Source organism: Danio rerio, chromosome 10 (genome assembly GCF_052040795.2).
Source record: "Danio rerio strain M-AB ecotype USA chromosome 10, GRCz13ab, whole genome shotgun sequence".
In the NCBI taxonomy this organism is placed as follows: domain Eukaryota; kingdom Metazoa; phylum Chordata; class Actinopteri; order Cypriniformes; family Danionidae; genus Danio; species Danio rerio.
This window is the reverse complement of record NC_141030.1, coordinates 38611143-38634440: the sequence shown is the minus strand read 5'-3', so window position 1 is coordinate 38634440 and position 23298 is coordinate 38611143. Positions and strand designations below refer to the sequence as shown.

Sequence of the window (23298 nt, the reverse complement as noted above, 5' to 3'; positions counted from 1 at the left end):
TGACATTTTCTTGGAAATCTCAAACAAAATTGTGACTTTAATTGTCAAAGTATACCAGTACATCACCATTTCGGGTTAACATCTCATATTTCTGACTTTACCTATATCAGAATTGTGACTTCACTACTTAAAACTAAGTAAATATTATATTCTTGCTATACAGAGTTTGTCTAAATTTCAAGTGTTTTTATTATTAATTAAGTATAAAAATTCTTGATATGTTTTTATTTTTATAGTCTTCGTTTTTCTCTGTTGCATATGAATAACAGTCATGTTTCCTCTGTACATTGTGTGAGCAAATCAGATTTTATTCAAAGCTTCTATAAGAGATGATGTATGAATAATTCCAAGCTTACAAAAGTAACCTTTTCTTATAATAGAGTCAGCATGACAGAATTTCTATTTACATTTTTATATACATATGAAACATGCAAAAACAATAAATAAATATGCAAATAAATGAGTAAATGAATCCAAACATTTCTGCATAAATAAATGAGAAAATAAATAAAGCTTTAGCATTCTCTTATTCCCTCAACATGTGTGTAATTTATTTAATAATTTATTACACACTATTAATTATTTACATAATTATTTATACAGGAAATTGTGGATTTTTGTATATGTTTATTTATCATATTTTATTCATTTGTTTTATTTATCCAATTTTTGGATTTATTTACACATTTATTTATTTGTGTACTTAATTATTTTTTTTGCAGGTTTGTTCTCCACATTTGTGATTAACATTCAGAAGTAATGTTAAGCATTTTTACAAAATGATAAATAAAGATCTCAGGTGGATCTCAATTGTTTAACTCAATCATTTAATGCAAGACACTGCAGGAGAATAGGGTAAAGAAACAAATAAGAATGTTCACCATACTTCCACAGTTGATTGATGACAATAAAATGGCAAACATTTATTTTGCATTACGAGTTTTAAAATGTTGTATGAATATGCAAATGAGTATTTAAATAAAAAATATGTGCTATTGCATAATTAGAACAAAAATATGAACATTGGATTAATTAGTTATTACAGTTTTTTAACCGATTGAAATCTACGTTCTTTTTGCAGATGAGATTTTGGGGATTTTTTTTTTTTTTTTCATAAAAGCTATGCCAGAACTTTATTTAATTATTTATTTAATCTTTTAGAAGTTTTGTAGAATAATATGTTGTATATAATCAGGTTAATTATGCAAAAAAAAAAAAAAAAAACAATCTTCAGAATACAGACGTGAATGTTGTGCTGCTGAAGTGTAGATTTATGGCTCAGTGCAGACGAAGAAAAATCATGAGAAATCAGCCTTCAAAAATATGTATTGTAATTGAAATCTACAGACGCTAATTAATATAACGGCAAAAGATGCACTTAAAAGCGTATTTGGAAGTTTCTTTTCCACTATGAGAAGACGCAAAGCCTATTTGCCTGCAGTGTCTCGCCTTAAATAAATTATTTACAGTATAATCCCAGTCATAAACGAAACACTTAAAATAATGTTAAATACCGTCATATACAGTTGACGTCAGAATTCTTAGCCCTGTGAATTATTAGCCCTCCTGTTTATTTTTTCCCCAATTTCTGTTTAACGGAGGGAAGATGTTTTCAACACATTTCTAAACACAATAGTTTTAATAAGCTCATTTCTAATAACTGATTTATTTTATCTTTGTCATAAAGACAGTAAATAATATTTGACTAGATATTTTCCAGACACTTCTATACAGCTTAAAGTGACATTTAAAGTCTTAACCATGTTAATTAGGTTAACTAGGCAGGTTAAGATAATTAGGCAAGTTATTGTATAACAATGGTTTGTTCTGTAGACTATTGAAAGAAAAAATAGCTTAAAGGGGCTAATAATTTTGTCCTTAAAATTGTTTTTAAAAATTAAATAACTGCTTTTATTCTAGCCGAAATAAAACAAATAAGACTTGTCTTTAGAAGAAAAAATATTATCAGACATACTGTGAAATTTTTCTTGCTTTGTTAAACATCATTTGGGAAATATTTAAAAAAATTAAATAAAATAAAGGGGGGCTTATAATTCTGACTTCAACTGTAAACTAGGGCTACAAAATGTATTGAATATATTTAGGATGTGCATTGTTGAGTCTGAATTATCAGGAGTCATAGAACACAATTTTAGTCACTGCAAAGTTGATCCATAATAGAGTGAAAGTTTATTATTTGCATGTGTGCCTGTGATTTTTTTAATTTAATTTAATTTCACTCTCATTTTAAGAGAGTTTACATTTTCATTTGGGCACAAGAAATGATGACATTTGGAGGTGTAACAACAATTAATTATGTTTAATTATTTATACGATGAAGATTATATAGTGTCATTTTACATTTGCACTACAAAGAAGGCTTGCTTATAGAATTCTTGTCTTGTTTCTAGTTTAAATATCAAATGGAAAAAAAGATTGTATTACTTAGCCCATTGGCACATTATTTAGCTCTTTTTAAAAGGCAAAACTGATTTAATTTTGGCTTAAAACTATAGGCCAGCATGGAATCTGCACGCACAGAAATCTGCTTATTTTTGAGCCCATAGTTCAATTGTTTTTACTCCTGCAAGCATATGTAAATATATATTGATTCAGTGTTTATTTTAGTAATGTTATTGAAGAATATGCAATCGTTTGAATGATTTATGTATAATACAGTTTGTAAAATGTCTGCTTTAATTAATTAATTCATTAATTTTCCTTCGGCTTAGTTCCTTATATATCAGGGGTCACCAGAGCGGAATAAACTGCAAACTATTTCGACATTTGTTTAACACAGTGGATGCCCTTTCAGCCGCTAGTACTGGGAAAGTCTGCTTTGATAAATAAATGTAAAATGTAATGTCATTTAGTGGATACATTATATGAGAGACTTACTTTGTTTTCCGGACAAGTGGTCCTATTTGTATTGTAAACCTTAAATGAAGCTTAAAAAGGGGTTACACTTTATTTTGATGGTTCGTTTGTTGAATTTAAGTTTTATTGCATCTTCATGTCAACTAATTCTCATTGGAGACAGTTAGGTTGGGTATTGGGTTATGTACTTGCGAAGTTTCTTATAGTCATTTAAATGTCTGTTAAAGGAGCAGTATCAACAGATATTAAGCAGACAGTCTACTAATACTCAAATGGACCATCAAAATAAAGTGTTACCTAAAAAAGTATTAGTTTTGTTCTTCATGTGTTAAGTTTGTAGTTACTATGTACTATATAAATCATTCCACAGATTTTGTAAACATTTGTTCTGTGCAGAAACAGCAAAAACAGTCAGCAGATTCTTTCTGGCCCTTCTTAATAATTTTTAAAGGAAAAGAAAGCAATTTTTTAATTTAATTCAAGAATTTTAAGAAATTTGTACTAGAAACTAGACAAAAACTACTTAAACCATCTGGTGAAACTATTTTTATTGCAATATACAGTTGAAGTCAGAATGATGCTTTCTTCCGTAAATGTAAAATATATATATATTTCTGAAATTATGTTTAACCAAGCAAGAGGTTTTTTTTTACAGTATTTCCTATAATATTTGTTTCTTCTGGAGAAGGTCTTATTTGTTTTGTTTTTCATTTTTTAAAACCATTTTAAGGTCAATATTATTAGCCCTCTTAAACAATATTTTTTTCGATTGTCTACAGCAATGGTTCTCAAAGTGGGGGTCCCGGGAGTGGTCCCCGAGTGGTCCTGATACAATGACAAGTGGTCGCTAAGTGATTTTCAAAACTCAAGTAAATTTTGTTAAACTATTAGAATTACCATATTTTATTCATAATCCACAGAAGATAGTTAATAATTTTGTTAAAAAAACAACAACATACAAACAAAAATCAGCCATCAGCCTTTAGTTTTTTATATTAAAATTAAATTAATAATTGACTATAAAACAAAAACATTATACATTTATTAGACTGTTGCATTTTTTGTGTTGCCAATATGCTCATGTTTTTTGTTTTTTTTTGCCTTTCAAAAACAACAATTTAGGCCAAACTCAGTCCAAACATAATCTTACACAAACTGACTGAGACATGTCAGATATACAATGAATCAAGTACAAAACCAAACAAAAATAAATAAAAAACAATGTTCGAAATATCTTAATAAAACGAAACAAAAACAAATAAATAACACCATACCATGCAGACATCTAACAGAAACTCTGTAAGGGGTTAAATAAAACCATATTCAAGAAACAAATCATATAATCTTTTAGCCTTCTCACCTTTCATTATTTTTAAAGCTTCTACATAGGTGGCAAACTCCTTTTTAAACACAATCAATTGAGGAGCTGCTTTCATAATTTTGCATTTGTGGATGAAGAATTTATATGCTCATGTTTATATATGCCTATAGTTGTGTGTGCAACGTTAGTATATTTACAGTTTAACCACCTTGAAATATGGGGGTCGCAAGTCACTGACATTATTATTTTGGGGGTCGTGGGCTGAAAACAAACTACTGAACAAACCACTGGTCTACAGAACAAACCACTGTTATACAATGACTTACATGGTTTATACTACATTCTTTCTTCCATGGTGGGGCGCCACACCAAAATTCAGTCCCACCAAGGCTACATTACAGCTTCTCATTCAAAACATTAAGACACTGTTTTTTTTTGTGTGTGTGTGTGTGTGTGTGTGTGTGTGTTTTATTTCAGGTTATAATCGAACCAACGCATATTAAAAGATAAATGAATTATAATAGAACAAAATCATTGTAAATCATTGTAGTGCTGTGCATTATTTGTTTAATTCTTTAAGGTGACATGGTGTTTACTGACTGACTGACAGGTGCGTGAGGCCAGTAAACACGACATAGCTTTCAGTTATGATGAACAGTTTCCATAGTTATACTTTATAGATAAAGGTCTGTGGTTCTGCATATGACTTTGTCTTGCTGGAGTTTATAGCTGTTTCACTTCACTTTCGGATGCGTCAATGCTGTTCTGTAGGTCTTGGAGACATTCATAAATATTCCTAGCAAATCTAATAAATGTTGGAGACATACTCACTACATGAACGCTCTAAATCGCGCTTCAGCAGTGTTTATTTAAGAGAGCACAAGAAAATCTGTGCACAAGCAAAGAGATTCGCATACTCGTATTACATGAATGCAATCTCGACTTGTAATACTGCGCTCACGACATTCGTCATTGAAATAACACAGATGGAAGATCTGTGTTAAAGGCCTGCCACCACAGCTGGAAAAAATCCTACAGGAAACACTGACTTGCCTAATTACCCTAACTTGTCTAATTAACCTAGTTGAGCCTTTAAATGTCACTTTAAGCTGAATACTAATAACTTGAAAAATATCTAGTCAAATATTATTTACTGGCATCATGGCAAAGATCAAATAAATCAGTTATTAGAAATGAGTTATTAAAACTTTTATGTTTAGAAATGTGTTGAGAAAATCTGCTCTCCGTTATACAGAAATTAGGGCAAAATATATGCAGGGGGGCTAATAATTCTGACTTCAACTAAAAACCAAAATTATGGCAATATCAGATTTTTCCAATATCGTGCAGCCCTAATGTATAGCAAATGATGTCTCAAATGTGTGTAGCAATCATGGTGTGCTCATGGTGTCTCTGTTCTGTCAGGACAGCGAGGACACGGTGGATCTCTGTGAGGAAATGCTGCAGATCTCCATGTTGGTGAAGGAGCTGCCGGCGTCGCTGCTGCATTCTGGGTAGGAGGAGCTGGAGGAGATGATGTTCTTCAGCCGGTGGAGAGCGATGATGAGGAGGGTGAGCAGGAACAGCAGCAGGCTGAGGAAGATGGAGATGTAGACGTAAACATTAGCAGTCCGTCCGTAGGAGGCAGCGGCCGCTCCGGTGGACACGGACACTGTAGGGCTGAAGCGCAGGAAACTCTGGCTGTTCACTTCTGTCGCGTTGTTGAGCTCCTCCACCGAGCCGTCCATCCCAGACATCGCTGACCGCTTTGAGAATCTGCCGGGAAAGGTGGAAACAATTATTCCCTCTGTCTCTGGCATATTTTTTCTATATGTGAAGGCAAAATTATAAGCCCTCCTGTGAAATTTTAATTCTTTTTTTTATATATAGGCCCATTTCCCAAGTGATGCCACAGCCATGCCACCCTCCAGTCCAAGACCGATTACTCACAGAGCCTGGTCAGCACCTGGATGAGAGACCACAAAACTAGATTGCTGTTAGAAGTGGTGTTAGTGAGGCCAGCAGGAAATGCTCAACCTGTGGTCTGTGTGACTCCTAATGCCCCAGTATAGTGAAGGGGACACTACACTGTCAGTGAGCGCCGTCTTTCGGATGAGACGTTAAACCAAGTTCCTGACTCTCAGTGTTCATTAAAAATCCCATGGCACTTCTCGTAAAGAGTAGTGGTGTAACCTCTGTGTTCTGGCCAAATACACTCCATTAGCCCTTACCGATCATGGCCTTCCAATCACCCCCATCCACTGAATTGGCTCTATCACAGTCTCTCCATTTCCCCAAAGCTGGTGTGTGACGTAGGCCAGGGGTGTCCACACTCGGTCCTGGAGGGCCAGTGTCCTGGAGAGTTTATCTCCAACCCTAATCAAAAACACCTGAACCTAATCAAGCTCTTAGTAGATATACTAGAAACTTCCAGGCAGGTGTGTTAAAGCAAGTTGGAGATAAAGTCATAGGACATTGGTCCTCCTGTTGGTTGCTGTTGTCCTGTGGCTGCCGTTGCATCATCCAAGTGGATGCTGCACAATGGTGGTAGTGTGGATAGACCTCCCCCATGATTGTAAAGTACTTTGGGTGTATGGCCATACACAGTAAATGCGGTATATAAATACACACTACATTACATATTTAACAAAGCAAGCTAATTTTTCACAGTATTTTAAATAGTATTTTTTCTTATTTATTTTTGTTTCACTGCAATAAAACATGTTTTTACCTATCATGCAATAATCACATTTACAGAGGGATTAAACACAGTTGTGTGGCAACAGTGTGTGAAACTCACATGGTCGCCCACTGAAGCTAAGCAGGGCTGCGCCCGGTCAGTACCTGGATGGGAGACCACATGGGAAAGCTAGGTTGCTGCCGGAAGTGGTGTTAGTGAGGCCAGCAGGGGGCGTCCAACCTGCGGTCTGTGTGGGTAATACCCAGGGCCGGCCCGTGGCATAGGCAGTATAGGCAAATGCTAAGGGCGCTATACATCCAGGGGGGCGCCAGAAATGAGCGCGGTCTAGTTGGATTTGTTTTTGATATTTCTGACAGATTCAGAGATAGATGGCAATAACTCAAACCTCTTACCCTAAAAAGATCTAAAGTGTGTTTCCTACAAAAAGACAAAGCTGGTAATGTTTCACAGCTGTCTGTTTCTTTTTTTTTTCGCTCGACTTTACGAGCACTTCTCCGTTTAGCCGGAGATATGCGTTTAGCCGGCAGAGCTCGCGCGGAGTGGAGCTCTCAGTAAGGGACCGTCGGAAAAGTGCTTCTTTTTTTTTGTTTATTCGTTTTTTTGTTTGTTTGTTGTTTTGCTCTGTCCTGCGTGTTTTATTTTAAACAACTAATTTTCTCGTATTTTCTCTATAAGCCATTGTTTTTAACCTTTTATTCTATTGTCAATATTTTCTATTATGGAAGGGCATAGATGTTATGGAAAATAGTAATAGTAATGTAACTACCTCCATCATTCCTTCCTCAAGCAAATGTGTAAATATTAGATCTATTCAGTAATAACGTTAATTGCATTGGCATATTTATATGATGTTTTCCCAGCTTGTAGTAGTCGATCAAAAAGCTATTTAGTCTCTTATAACTATACACTAGCAGTGGAATAAACGTGATGTGACGGGGCACCACCTGAAATCTTGCCTAGGGCACCAAATTGGTTAGGGCCGGGCCTGGTAATACCCCAGAATAGTGACAGGGACTCTATACTGCTCAGTGAGCGCCGTGTTTTGGATGAGATGTTAAACCGAGGTCCTGACTCTCTGTGGTCGTTAAAAATACCAGTATGTCCTTCGAAAAACAGAAGGGGTTTAACCCCGGCATCCTGGTCAAATTTGCCCACTGGCCTCTGTCCATCATGGCGTCCTAACCATCCCCATACCATAATTGGCTTCATCACTCTGTCTCCTCTCCACCAATCAGCTGGTGTGTGGTGTGCGATCTGGCGCAATATGGCTTCCGTCATGTCATCCAGGTGGATGCTGCACACTGGTGGCGGATGAGGAGATTCCCCCAATGTGTAAAGTGCTTTGAGTGTCCAGAAAAGAGCTATATAAATGTAAGGAATTAATTAATTAATTAATGTGAATATAACCAACCTCTAATGGTATAATTAATTAATGGTAAAAACTCCCAGAAATTCACACCCCTCCCTCCCCCACACCGGTCGGTCTTAAGTTTGCTTCTCGTCTTCAATAGTCACCCCCCAACCCCACCCCGCTCTTCAGTTCGCGATATTAATATAATGAAATAGCAAAATATATTGTAGTACAAGTAAATAATATAATATATAAAGTAAAGTGTATTTTAATATGATATGATCAAAAATGTGCAAAAATAGGATTTGAATCATACACAGTTTACCAGTTTTTTTTTATTGATATATTTTTAACTTTATCTAAATATATATTTTCTAATTACATAATTATTTACATTGAACATTCACTCATTCATTTAATAAGCCAGTCATATTTTACATCCCGCAACTAGAGTTCACAATCACTCGGCTGCCTGTTTTCCCCTTTCCTGCCCTTCTCCTGTATGCAATTAGCCCTGATCAGGAACTGGTTGTGAGTTTGTGTGGTGCATGACTGGATCTTGTTGTCCATAATGGTGGATTTGTTGTCCGTTAGCGATTTGCAATCACTAGATTGCTGACAATCATATAAGCTACAAAACAAACAACTGTTATTGTTATTATTAAGTAATAATTTTTTTATTAATTATTATTAATTTGTTGTTAATTTTTTTTATAAAAAAATGTAAAATTATTGTTAATTGATTAAATATTTAATACATTTTAATGACAACAAATATGAATTTTTAATGATACTATTTAAAAAATATAATATAATGAAATAGCTAAATATAATGTATTACAAATAAAATAATATAATATATAAAATAGAGTGTATTTTAATATGATAGGATCAAAAATGTGCTAAAAAGGATTTGATAAATTCACAGTTTAACAGTTTTTTTTATTTATATATTTTTTACTTTATCTAAATATGCATTTTCTAATTACATAATTATTTAAATTGATCATTCTCTCATTCATTTAATAAGCCAGTCATATTTTACATCCCGCCACTAGAGTTCACTGTCACTCGGCTGCCTGTTTTCCCCCTTCCTGCCCTCCGTCTTTGATGAATGTTGGATTTTTACAGCTCAGAAAAAAAACAATAACAAGCAGAACACTTAAATACTTCAGATTCATTGTGAAGAGGATGATAATCACATTTAATTATGCTTTTTGTTTCCAGGCAACCTGCGCATGGATGGGTTTTTGAGCTGCTGCGGCTGTTGTGAGGCCACCGGTGGTCCATTAGGACTTTAAACTGGTCACAGAAGGTCAGCCTGTTGTTTACAAAGCCTCAATACTCACACCTCATGAATAATAGATCCACAGGCACCTGAATGTCACACAGTTTCCACATTTAAAGAGAACAGCATTGCCAGATCATTTGTTTGACTGCATGGTGCTATTACAAAAAGGGTTTTTTACAGAGCTGGTTAATTTTGTGCAGGGTTTCCAGGGGATATCATGGAATATCAGAGGCTCTATTCCAGACATTGAAAGTCTGAAAGTAGAATTAATTACTAATTACTATCAAAAGACCACGAATAACCTCAAAAATGTCAAAAATATACAATATTTCGGTTGGAAAAACAAAGAGAAAATCATTTCGAAAAGCAAAACACAGTGAACTCAAAAGAGATTTTGGCCACAGATATGCTTATGATACTAATAACACGTTAAAATAGCAAGCATAACGTTATTTTCATTATTAAAATCAAGCACAAGTCAAACATACAATGAATACCCACAAAAAATTCAAAACCGGTTGTGTTAAATATTACGGTAATGTTGGAAAAACACTAATATGATGAAAAACTATACTAATATGATGTTACAATAACCGCAAGCAAGCATAACGTAATAGCAAGCATAATGTTATTTTTGATTTGATTTGATTTGTTTTATTTATTTTCGAACAAAAACATCATACATAAAATATCATTAACAAAAAAAATACATTTAAACATGGTCGAAAATGGAGCGGGCTGAAGCATAAGCTTATTTTTCTCCCACCCCATTACTACATGCATCATTCGTTTATTACTTTAACTTATTTTTTTCTTTTACTTATCTCTTATTTTTACATGAAAAATATTTTATCCTTTTGGCATCTTTGACAAATAATATGTTTGATTCTATTTGTACCTTTTTATTTTGTGACATAGACCCAAAGAAGAAAAAAAAAAAAAACATAGTACTGCAAATAGAAAAAAAACAAAACAAAAAAACAACAACATAGTATTGCAAATAGAAAAAAAACAAAACAACAACAACAACATAGTACTGCAAATAGAAAAAAAACAAAACAAAAAAACAACAACAACATAGTACTGCAAATAGAAAAAAGAAAAAAACAACAACAACAACATAGTACTGCAAATAGAAAAAAACAAAACAAAAAAAACAACAACAACAACATAGTACTGCAAATAGAAAAAAGAAAAAAACAACAACAACAACATAGTACTGCAAATAGAAAAAAACAAAACAAAAAAAACAACAACAACAACATAGTACTGCAAATAGAAAAAAAACAAAACAAAAAAACAACAACATAGTATTGCAAATAGAAAAAAAACAAAACAACAACAACAACATAGTATTGCAAATAGAAAAAAAACAAAACAACAACAACAACATAGTACTGCAAATAGAAAAAAAACAAAACAACAACAACAACATAGTACTGCAAATAGAAAAAAAACAAAACAAAAAAACAACAACAACATAGTACTGCAAATAGAAAAAAGAAAAAAACAACAACAACAACATAGTACTGCAAATAGAAAAAAACAAAACAAAAAAAACAACAACAACATAGTACTGCAAATAGAAAAAAACAAAACAAAAAAAACAACAACAACAACATAGTACTGCAAATAGAAAAAAACAAAACAAAAAAAACAACAACAACATAGTACTGCAAATAGAAAAAAACAAAACAAAAAAAAACAACAACAACATAGTACTGCAAATAGAAAAAAACAAAACAAAAAAAACAACAACAACATAGTACTGCATATAGAAAAAAAACAAAACAAAAAAACAACAACAACATAGTACTGCAAATAGAAAAAAGAAAAAAACAACAACAACAACATAGTACTGCAAATAGAAAAAAAACAAAACAAAAAAACAACAACAACATAGTACTGCAAATAGAAAAAAGAAAAAAACAACAACAACAACATAGTACTGCAAATAGAAAAAAGAAAAAAACAACAACAACAACATAGTACTGCAAATAGAAAAAAACAAAACAAAAAAAACAACAACAACAACATAGTACTGCATATAGAAAAAAAACAAAACAAAAAAAAACAACAACAACATAGTACTGCAAATAGAAAAAAGAAAAAAACAACAACAACAACATAGTACTGCAAATAGAAAAAAACAAAACAAAAAAACAACAACAACATAGTACTGCAAATAGAAAAAAACAAAACAAAAAAAACAACAACAACAACATAGTACTGCATATAGAAAAAAAACAAAACAAAAAAAAACAACAACATAGTACTGCAAATAGAAAACAAAACAAAACAAAAAACAACAACAACAACATAGTACTGCAAATAGAAAAAAGAAAAAAAACAACAACAACAACATAGTACTGCAAATAGCCATTAACTAAAATTTCATTATGCCTTTCTCTTTATCCTTTTTCAATCACCTTCTTCATAATATTCCTTTATTTATATATATTTATAGAGTTTTTTTTTAAATTGATTAATATCCTGACGTTGTTTTAGAGTCTGATCTAGACTGTTCCATAGTTTTAAACCACAGACAGACATACACAAACTTTTTAAAGTTGTTCTTATTTTCAACCTCCTAAAATTTAGTTCTTCTCTCAGATTATAACCCCCTTGTTGTTCTTCAACGTTTAATAGGAAAATCAAGCACAAAGTTAAACATACCATGAAGAACCACAAAAAATATCTAAACGAGATATTACGCCACTTTAGGGAAAAGAAAGAGAAAATAATCTGGAGAAACAAAACACAGTGAACTCAAGAGGATTTTGGCCACAGATATGCTTATGATTCTAAAATCACATTAAAATAGCATAAATAATGTTGTGTTCATTATAAAAATCAAGCACAAAGTCAAACAGACCATAAATAACCCACAAAAAATTCGAAAAAAGATTTGTTAACTAGTACGGTAGGGAAATGAATGAGAAAATAATCTGCAAAACACAGTGAACTCAAAAGAGTTTTGTACACAGATATGCTTATGATACTAATAACACGCTAAAATAGCAAGCATAACGTTATTTTCACTATTAAAATCAAGCACAAAGTCAAACAAACAATGAATACCCACAAAAAAATAAAATACCAGATGTGTTAAATATTATGGTAGGGAAAACAAAGAGAAAATAATCTGGAGAAACAAAACAAAGTCAACTCAAAAGGGATTTGGCCACAGATATGCTTATGATACCAATAACACATTGAAATAGCAAGCATAACGTTATGTTCATTATTAAAATCAGCGATCGATTGGGTAGGCTAAATTGTCCGTAGTGTATGAGTGTGAATGGATGTTTGCCAGTTATGGGTTGCAGTTGGAAGGGCTGCTGCGTAAAACATATGCTGGATTCACGAGTTCAAACTTGCATTAGTTTAAGTATAAAGCATATTTGGCGTGCTGTCCGGGGGGAGGGCTCTGAGCTCGAGGAGACACCCCAACTCGAGTTATTCCCCTTATCAGGAAACAAAGAGGAATTGGTATTCGAGCGAAGTGTCTAGCCCGGCCCCAGAACGCTCCCCCAGGAATTCAATGCAAGAGTTGAGGTGACGGGGTGGTGGAGGGATGCTAAAGTCATGAGATGCTGCAGGTAAGACAGCTTTGGTATATATAGGGGTTTGTTCAAGAACTGATTTGATAATGGAATGATTGTCAATGACGTATTCGATACTGAAACTTCTGCGCATGCTCCTCCCGAAATTTGTTTACAAAACATCACTAAGTTGGTGGTGCATTCCGCTGTGGCAACCCCAGATTAATATAAATAAGGGACTAAGCCGAAAAGAAAATGAATGAATGATTGAATAACTAGCTTTCTCTCTTTTCTTTTTGCAGAATAATTCTGTTTGTTAACTCCAGAGTGCAGAATGTTATGTTTACTATTAAAATGCTTAAATAATGTTTTTTATAAAGCTAAAGGCCATGCTTGACTCATATTTAAAGAATTAAAAGTTTAACTTCTATTGTCTATTCACTAAGATTTAAGTAGTATTGAGTTAAGTAATTCAATCCCTTATTGAGTAATATTTAGACAGTAATTAGAAAAGCATTTAAGCTTGTATAAGTAATTAATTACTTTCTTAAGTAACTTACCTAACACTGATCGTCTGTTGTTTAGCTTTATTATTTATTTGTTTCAGTTCTTTCAAATGAAATTTCCCCAATCTGGACGTACAACACCTAATTTGAAAAGCTGGATAGCTGGAGTATGTGCTAACACATGCGTTCATCTTTGAGTCTTTCATATTTTCAAGCTCATCTGTCTGGCGGTGGTACACGATTCACGTATAGTTCTTCCCCTGAGACGAGCATAATTTAGCGGAGGTCACCTCAGCTGTTTCATTTCAATTCATAAGAGAGCATGTGTGCTTGTGCTCGAAGTGCATTAGTGTGCAAATGAGCTGCGCCATCACCAGCCCATTTCAGGCCACCGTGTCGCATTATATTAGGAGCTCTTTCACGTACTCTCTTAATCACAGGATAATTCAAGATTGTATCATTTTAATGATTAAAGTTAATAGGAAGGCGTATTAATAAGGTCTCACTTGTTAAGGAATGTTTGACGACTGGTTGTTGAACGGCACAGCATGAAGTGGTGTTTAAACTACAGTTGCCACATTGTTCAGATGAAGTATTTGAAGTTCTACTAGGAGGCTGTTGAATGCTTGATTCTAATTGGCTGATGAACATTCAAAGCTATCCAATTATTTTCAGGGAGCCGCATTGATAAAGTAGTTCCAGGATGGTCTTAAACTACATCTCCATATCCTTACGCCGAATGATTTCAGCTATTTCACAGCTACAACAGATTTATTTAATAAGGTGGCACAGGGGGGATCAGGAACCAGAAAAGGGGGCCCCATGGGAAAAGTAATTTTTTTAATGTTTAATAGCCATATTGTCATATGGGTGGCTTAGTGGAGTTTGCATGTTCTCCCCGTGTTGGCATAGGATTCCACCGGGTGCTCCTGTTTTCCCCACTGCCCAAAGACATGTGCTATAGGTGAATTGAATAAACTAAATTGGCCCTTGTGCAAAAGTGTTTATGAATGTGGGAGTGTATGGGTGTCTCCCAATATTGGGTTGCGGCTGGAAGGGCATCCGCTGCGTAAAAGATATGCCGGAACAGTTGGCGGTACTAAGCCGAAGGAAAATGAATGAATGAATCAATCAATCAATGAATGAATTCTCATCTGATTATCGACAAAACAACTGAAAAATTTAACTTCTTGAACATCTTGTACATCACAAACGAAAAAATCTTAAAATTCCAACTTTCAGAACCCTAAGATTATTATAACTCAAAATTTTTGCATCCATTTATTTGGAAAGCGATTGTGTCTTTATCTTTGAAACAGCAAGCAAAAATAATAAATGTAACATTTTCTATTTTAAGTGTTGCTGATGGGCAAAATCTCTTCACGTATTTTTGAGCTGTGTAATTGACAGCACTCTAATCCAGCGGTTCTCAAACCTGGTCTTGGCGTACCACAGCTCTGCACATTTTCTTTGTTTCTCTTATCGCTTCAGAGGTTTGTTCCATTCGACCATACGTGCCCTGTGAAGTGGACATCACAGGATTATCTGCCATGATTCCAGTTCAAATGAAGTGTTCAATTCAAAGGGAATACAACCATCCGAGACATGACTTGCATGCAAATTTGATGATTGCAGTTAAACAACCCTTCACACTTCTTTAATGAGTTTCATATGACGACACTGCAAACAGTGTCCCGTGTGCACAGGGTAGAGAGCAGTGAACGTTAGGGAACATGTTGATCTGCACATGGTTCTTTTTTGGTGCACTCTAAATTAGACAACTCAGGCTCATTCTGATTAAGTACCCCTATATACATTTCTGGAGAGAGCAAAATACATCCCAGGAGCTATGTTTTTTTGCAGTTTTTGTTTTTGTGAATTCACCAGAGACGTCTGTGTACGCATTTTCTCAAATTTCTCTCTCGAGTGTATTGCATGCCTGCTCTTCTCGCATAAATCCACCAGAGGCCGCTGTCGGCTGACTGACCCACTAACCGATCCACCCTCTCTCCCCCTTCCCTAAACCCAAACAATAGCATTTTAAAAAGCGCCGATTGACCTGCCCTCCCATCCACTTTCCTGAACCCAACAGTAGTGTTTCAAAAAGCAGTCCAGAAAAACTGAATTCGACTGACTGTCTGACTGACTGACTGACTGACTGACTGACTGACTGTCTGATTGACTGACTGACTGACAAACCGACCGACCGACCAACTGACCAACCGACCGACCCTTCTTTTCCCCTAAAAGTCACAGATTGACCAGCGCTCACCCATTTCCTTAAACCCAACCGACAGATTTAAAAAGCAATCTAGAAAAAGAAAAGCCATCGCCTGATTTTTGCCACATTTTACCACATTTCCCCCCTGTTATTTACTCGATTATTTTATTTTTTGGATTCTGTTTTTGTCCTACCTGCTTTATGGAACCAGACTTGAACCCCGTTGTTGCGGTCAATTCCGCTCTGCATCTCAAGTCCAGCTACCAGACAAACTGGTAACAGTGGAACAGACATCCATACGGAGGTAAGCTGTGAGCTGGTAAGCACGAAAATGACCGTTTTAAAAACGAAATGCAGATATACGTGGCTCTAGCTACATAATTTGAAACGTACATAGGACTATGTTTTCAGAATAAGCCTGTGTTGAAATTGGAAATGTTATAAAAGAGACAAATGCAAAATACGGTGGTACACCAGGACTAGGTTTGAGAACTGCTACACTCATCGAGTGGTGTTTAAAATGTCTCTACGTGTGAGATTTTAAATGCATCTGAATTGCTCCAGCACTACCGTAGCTGTTTTACATCCTGGCCCCTGGCACACAACTATCAAAAACCAAACAATTAAACAGGGTTTAAATGAGATGCCAGTCGTGCATGTGGGAACTGTTTGAGGACACAAAACTTACAACTTGCACTTCTAGAATTGTGCCTTCACTGCAGATGATGTAAATCTTCAGTTTTATCACATCTCGTAGGTGACCTGCTGGAAAGATTGGTGACTATAGAGTCATTTGAGTATAGTGAACTTGCTGTTATGTTCAAGAAACCAAATTCTGACCCCACCATCTGTATCTCACTGCAGACATCAGGACTCATCAAACCAGTCAACCTTTTTTCAATCTTTTGTTGATCAGTTTTGCTTAAATCCAGTGTGAATTCTTGCCTCCGTTTTCTGTTCACAGCTGACAGTAGTGTCTTCTTCTTTCAATTCAATTCATCTTTATTTCTATAGCAAGATTTACAATGTAGATTGCGTCAAAGAAGTACATACTGTTGATGAGGAAAATAAAATATCATCCTCATTCCTGGTTTTGGAACATTTCAGCAAGCCAGGCAGGAGAGTTGGGGTAGAATGCTGTATAGTTCTGGTCAAATTAAATCGGGTTCAGTTCAGTTAAGTTCAGATCAGTGTAATGCAAATCTTCCAGCTGAAGGCAGATCCTCTGAAGAGTAACTCCACTGATGCGCTGCTCTACCTGTCCCAACCAGGCAAACCTGTGGTGCCAGTGGTAAGAAACTAAAACTCCACTAATTGATGAAAGTGATGAACAAACCTTAGGAAAAGCCAGGGTGAGCAGTTCTCCTCTGGCCAAATGTCTTGAACAGAGCTGCAGTCTGGACATTGGAGGATTGAGAATGATCGTGTAGAAAATGCAGGTTATTAAAGTAGGTCAACAGGTCGGTGTTCAGATTAGCCAATGGGATCAATGCGGAGACTTGTCTTTCACTTGAGTCTTTACGACTCGTCAATGACCATAACAACCATCTACTCTGGATACGGGCTGCATCTACATTTTTCCCTCAGGAAAAAAAGCAGACTAACAAGCCTTAAATTCCATTCAAATTAAAGTGTCTTTTGGGTAGTGTTCCCAGCTTCTTCAACGTCATCTTTGTCTTCTCCTTCTTCTTCTGCTGCTGTTGTTGCTCATCTGATTCAAAGTACGAGGTGTTGAGTGTTCTGACATGCTCTTCTGTACACCTGGGGCCTCATGTACGAAGACTTGCGTGGAAATCTTACTAAACCATTGCGTACGCACAAAGCTGTAAATGTGCGTACGCAGAAAAAAATTCAGATGTATGAAACACTGCGTACGCCGAATCTCACGCATATTCTTTTGTACATCCGAATGAACGTGAAACTGAGCGCAACATGCACGAGCACAAAACCCCTCCCTGCCTCCTCCCCCGTATGAATATGCTAATGACTATGCTAATGTAAAAACCCAACGAAAAAGCAATGGCAAAAGCAAGCAAAAAGAGAAACTTTGAACAGAATGTGAAATGGAGGTGCTGCTTTCGGAGGTAGACCGGAGAAAAGCGGTGTTATTTGCAAGTTTTTCGGCGGAATTAACAACAAAAGAAAAAAAATAGAGTGGGAGAGTTTAGCTGATACGGTTAACACAGTTGGGTCTGAACATCGCACTGAGTGCATTTAAAAAAGAAATAGTGTGGTTTATATCTGTAAAATGTTGCAGTACCCTTCGCAGTCTCAGTGGCGCACCTCATAAGAAGCATGTGATCATGTACTAACACGTTCGAGCATAACTCGGCTCGAATCCAGCGTCTGATGAATTCATTCTTCTTTTTTTTCCCCGCTACATATCAGATTTTGCCCACTATTTATCACGAGAAAGACAAGTAGGAATCATCAATAAGTTTGTGCATCATATTTTATTTGCACATTTATTGAATGGAAATGTTTCTGATTCACGCATGCAAATTTATCTTCACATAGTGTCTTTATAGCAATGTGCGTGCAGTAGATAGCTCAGATTACATTGGGAAAACAGGCGACTGCTGCAAATTGTGCTTTAATGTTTAGCTGGTCAACTGTATGGTATGGAAATCTTACATACCTACTATATGAACCCGTCTCATACAGCTGCCATTGCAAGGATCAGACACTTTGTAGAGAAGAATTTAACACAACTGCCTCTAGGAGTCGCCAATGGAAATAAAACAGACACGCACAAAAAATGTGCGTACGCCTGCCAGAAACCTGCCGTGAACCTGCGCAAATTCCCACGTTCAGTTCATTGTTAGTAAATCCAAACGTGAGCGATTCTGAGCGTGAAACCTGGCGTACGCAAAGTTTTTGTGCGTACGCAGCGTTGATACATGAGGCCCCTGGTTTCTTTTTGGCAATTTTCTTTGCTTTCAGCTTGAACCTACTTGTACTCCTCTTGCATCAGAAGGCATTTTGGCCCACAAAATAGCTGACTAGATAATTTTTTATATTTTTTCCGCTTAAATAATAGTGTCCACTGTTGTCTGTCATCCTAAGGCCACTGGGTGGCGTTGAGCCCGGGTAAAGGGTGTCTTTAATTGCTGCAATTGTTGTTATTATTATTATTCTCTTAAATAAATAAAACTTTGCACAAACACCAGAAGGGGCAAAAATTGACATTTGTTAAAGGTTTGGAAGTGTGTGTGGCAAAATGGCTCGACAGCATCACCTGTACCAGTGTGTCCAAACTCGGTCCTGGAGGGCCGGTGTCCTTCGTATTTTAGTTCCAACCCCGATTAAACACACCTAAACCAGCTAATCAAGCTCTTTCTAGGTATTCTAGAAACTTCCAAGGAGGTGTTGTGGAAGCTAAACTATGCAGGACACCGACCCTCCAAGACCGAGTTTGGACACCCCTGACCTATGCACTTTTGATGAAGTCCCGAGCTACATGTCACACACTCATACAAAAATTGGCACACACATTAAGCATGCCAATACCTACTATAGTTAAGTTGAAGAAGTTTAGATTTCCCCTTTTTGGCCCATATTCTGTAAACCATAGTGATGATTGTGTATGTAAATCCCACTAGATGTGCAGTTTCTGAAATACTCAGACCGTCCTGTCAAACAACCCTGCCACATTCAGAGTCACCTTTCTTTCTCCTCCTGATCCTCATTTTGAACTTCAACAGATCATCTTGACCAGGGGTGCCCAATCCTGTTCCTGGAGATCTACCTGCCTGCAGATTTCAGTTGCTACCCATATCAAACACATCTGCCTGTAATTATCAAGTGGTGTTCAGGTCCTAATTAATTGGTTCAGGTGTGTTTGATATGGGTAGCAACTGAAATCTGCAGGAGGGTAGATCTCCAGGAACAGGATTGAGCACCCCTGATCTTGACCATGTCTACATACTTAAAGCCTAGAGCAGGGGTGCTCAATCCTGTTCTTGGAGATCTACCTTCCTGTACAGTTTAGCTCCTACCCTGATCAAACCCACCTGAACCAATTAGGACCTGAAATCCACTTGATAATTACAGACAGGTGTGTTTGATAAGGGTTGCAACAGAAATCTCCAGGAAGGTAGATCTCCAGAAACAGGATTGGCCACCCCTGGCCTAGAGTATCTGATTGAATAACCCTGGTCAGAGCAACAGTGTAACATTTCTCACAGAATTTGTTTTCAAGAACCCTAGAAATTGGACACATATGCTGAACAAAACAATGCTGCGGTTCACCTCTGAACATAATACTTGCTATTTGTTTGTTCGCTGCATATTTCAGTCTCCGAAGCTTGATTGTTAGGGATGACAGTCCTCTGAGCCACAGCAGGCCCAGAGAGCCTGTGGTTCTAGACACTCATAAAGGGTCATGATTTATAACCACATCCTCTTTCTCTGAGTTGTAAGATGCATTCGTCTGCTAGAAGACGGCAACAAAAAGAAAATCACACTTATTTCCCTCAGTCAACTTTAACATTACCCCTGCCGGCTTTTCAATTTATGAGTGAGATGTGAATCCCTGCGGCAATACAAATCATTCAGTGCCTCTTGCCTGCAATTCCAGGAGAAGTTCAGCGGGTCATTCCGGTGTGCTGCTTTAATCTCTGTTTATGGATTTCGTTTAGGGAAGGAGAATGTGACCATTAAGAAAATGACTCAAACGTGAAACTCCACTGAGGATGTCAATGAACGAGGCCAGTCAGTAATGGCCAAACACACACACACACACACACACACACACACACACACGCGCGCACACGTTTTTTTTTTTGTGAAAAGTGGGGACATTACATAGGTTTCCATTCATTTTATACTGTCCAAACCGTATATTATATTGCCCTCACCCCACCCCAGCCCTAAACCGAACCATCACAGGAGACAGTGTGCAGCTTTACTCTCTGATTAAACTCATCCAGTAGGATTTATAAGCATTTTGAGAAATGAGGATGTCACCAATCCTCATTATTCACCTCCTTTTTGTAATACCTGTGTCATACCCATGTCATTATACAGATTTGTGTCCTGATATGTCACAAAAACACATACACACACACAGAAATAGACTGAAATGTCTGTTCTGAGACATCTAATGAGACATTTAAGTCAGTTTGAATATTAGTTTTTAAAAATGTAATCAAATACAAAAAAATGTCTTCTTTTTTCTGAGTAATGAAATGAAAAAGAAAGCCGATGATATTGACTGATAAAGAGAATGCTTGAGTAAAGAGAATTCTGATTTAAATCTGTACAGATATTTGTAGATTCTGTGGAATATACTAAATATATTAAAGTTCTTATTAAATAGCATCTTTCATATGTTTTTTTAATTAATGTCATAAAGAGAATTCTGATAATATTGATTGATAAAATAGAATTCTGATATTCCGTTTCAATATTGATAGTCCCAATGGAATTCCATTTCTTTTTAAAATTTTAATTAAATTACAACTTTCCTCTATTTTTAGTAATTAAATTTAGCCATAAAGAAAATTCTGATATTGACTGATAAACAAAATGTTTTGAAGAAGAGAATTCGAAGTTAGGTCTGTTTGAATATTTAAACATTCCATGGGATATTTAATATTCAGGATAGAATTATATTTTTTCAAACTCAAAATAAATACCACTAATTTTTTTTCCCTTTTAGTAGTTAAATAAAAAAAAAATACTGAAATTATTCATTGATAAATATAATTCTGATTTAAGTCAGTTTGAATATTTGAACACTCCATGGAATTCCATTTTTTAAAAAGTATTCTAATTATATGACAACTTTCATCTATTTTTTCAGAGTACTGAAACACATTCATAAACAGAATTCTGATAACACTGATTGTTTAATAGAAATCATTAATAAAGAGAATTTGGATTTAAATGATAAATAGAATTCTGATTTAAGTGAATTTAAATATTTAAAAATTTCATAGAATTCTGTTTTTAAATTCTCATTAAATACCAAATTTTATCCATTGTTTTTTAGAGTAATGCAATGCAGTCATAGATAAATAGAATAAATAGAATGCATTGATGAAGAGAACACTGCTTTAAGTCACATGATAGAATTATATCATGATAGAATTATATCTTTTCATATTCAAATTGACACAAACTATATCTAATTTACATTTTTTGTTTCTAAGTAATGAAATAAAAGAGTGCTCAAATTTGACTGAATTCCATTTTTAATGAGTAATTCTAATTTTATAACAACTTTCATCTTTTTTTGAATAATAAAACACATTCATAAACAGAATTCTGATAACGCTGATTGATAAATAGAATTCATTAATATGTAAAATATGTAATGCTATGTAAAACCGATTTGAACATTCCATTGAATTACCTTTTTTTTAAAATTCTATTTAAATCTAACTTTCATCTTTTTTACAGAGTAATGCAATGCAGTCATATACAAATATAATAAATGAAAAGAATACACTGATAAAGAGAGGTCAGTTTTAAGTTTTACGTCAGTTTTTCACATTTCATGATAGAATTATATTTTTTTCAAATTAAAAACAACATATTTTCTTTTTTTTCTAAGTATTAAAAAAAGAACGCTGAAATTCCATGGAATTACATTTTAAAGTATTCTAATTAGATAACAGTTTTTAAGAGTAACGATAAGCATTCATAAACAGATTTGAATAATAAAAAGTATTCCAATTTAAGAACATTCTATTAAATTCCATTTTTTAAGATTTAAATTAAATGCCAGTCTTCATCTATATTTTTCAGAGTAATGCAATGCAGCCATAAAGAAAAAGGAAATTCTGATAATGTTGATTAATAAAAAGAATGCATTGATAACACAAATAGACAACATTGATTTACATTCATTTCAATATTTAATATTCAGTTTTTAAAAATCTGATTAATTACCAACAAACTGCATAACAAAGAGCTTAACTTTTTTTGTCTTGTTTTTAGTCTAAATACCAAAAAAAAAAAAAAAAAATTCTAGACAAGCAAAAAAATACTGTCTTTTTTAAAGAAATAATATACCAAAACTATATATACTTTTTTTTTAAATCACCGAAATTAATCTGCCAATGGGTTAAGCAAAATAATCTTGTTTCTCTTTTTGACACACGATTATTTAACTTTATTAAGCTTGTTTTAAGGAAAATCTCACCTAATCTTCATATATTATTTTTTAAAACAAAACAGTGTGCTTTGCTTGATTAGACAAGAATTTACTAGAAACACGGCAAAAAAATCTAAGTAATAAAAGCATTTTTTTGCAGTGCAATTTTCATCTTTTTCCACTAGTAATGAATTGCATGGATTACCAAAAACAAAACACTGACCTTTCTGATGCAAAAAACAAACGTGCTAAATCCCACAGCTCTCCATGACACTCATCTCATAGTCCCAGACAGAATTTCTCCCGGGATTCCTCAAAGCTGTACTTGTATTTGCTCTGGAAGCTGCGTATATGTGATCGCGTTTGCTTTGCTTCTCAACACT

At 34.9% G+C, this 23298-nt stretch overlaps 1 protein-coding gene and 1 long non-coding RNA gene across 4 annotated transcripts in view; one reads left to right on the top strand and one right to left on the bottom strand.

The window, feature by feature from the left end:
* LOC147842150 (uncharacterized) overlaps positions 1–6933 on the top strand; it is a 10989-nt gene extending 4056 nt beyond the window's left edge. The window contains exons 2-3 of one of the 2 annotated variants that reach the window (XR_015501363.1): positions 5629–5986; positions 6089–6933. This is a non-coding gene — a long non-coding RNA (uncharacterized LOC147842150). Of the gene's footprint in view, positions 1–5623; positions 5987–6088 lie in introns of both variants that reach the window. The other variant, XR_015501362.1, reaches the window with a different exon arrangement.
* On the bottom strand, positions 288–23298 carry sertm1 (serine rich and transmembrane domain containing 1). 2 transcript variants are annotated; one of them, XR_015500178.1, is made up of 3 exons: positions 23139–23298; positions 5570–5974; positions 288–1531 (listed from the first exon to the last, which is right to left on the bottom strand). XR_015500178.1 is itself a non-coding variant. In NM_001386741.1 (2 exon segments), a coding segment is annotated over 1 exon segment (336 nt). In that variant the 5' UTR covers positions 5956–5974; positions 23139–23268; the 3' UTR covers positions 5284–5619.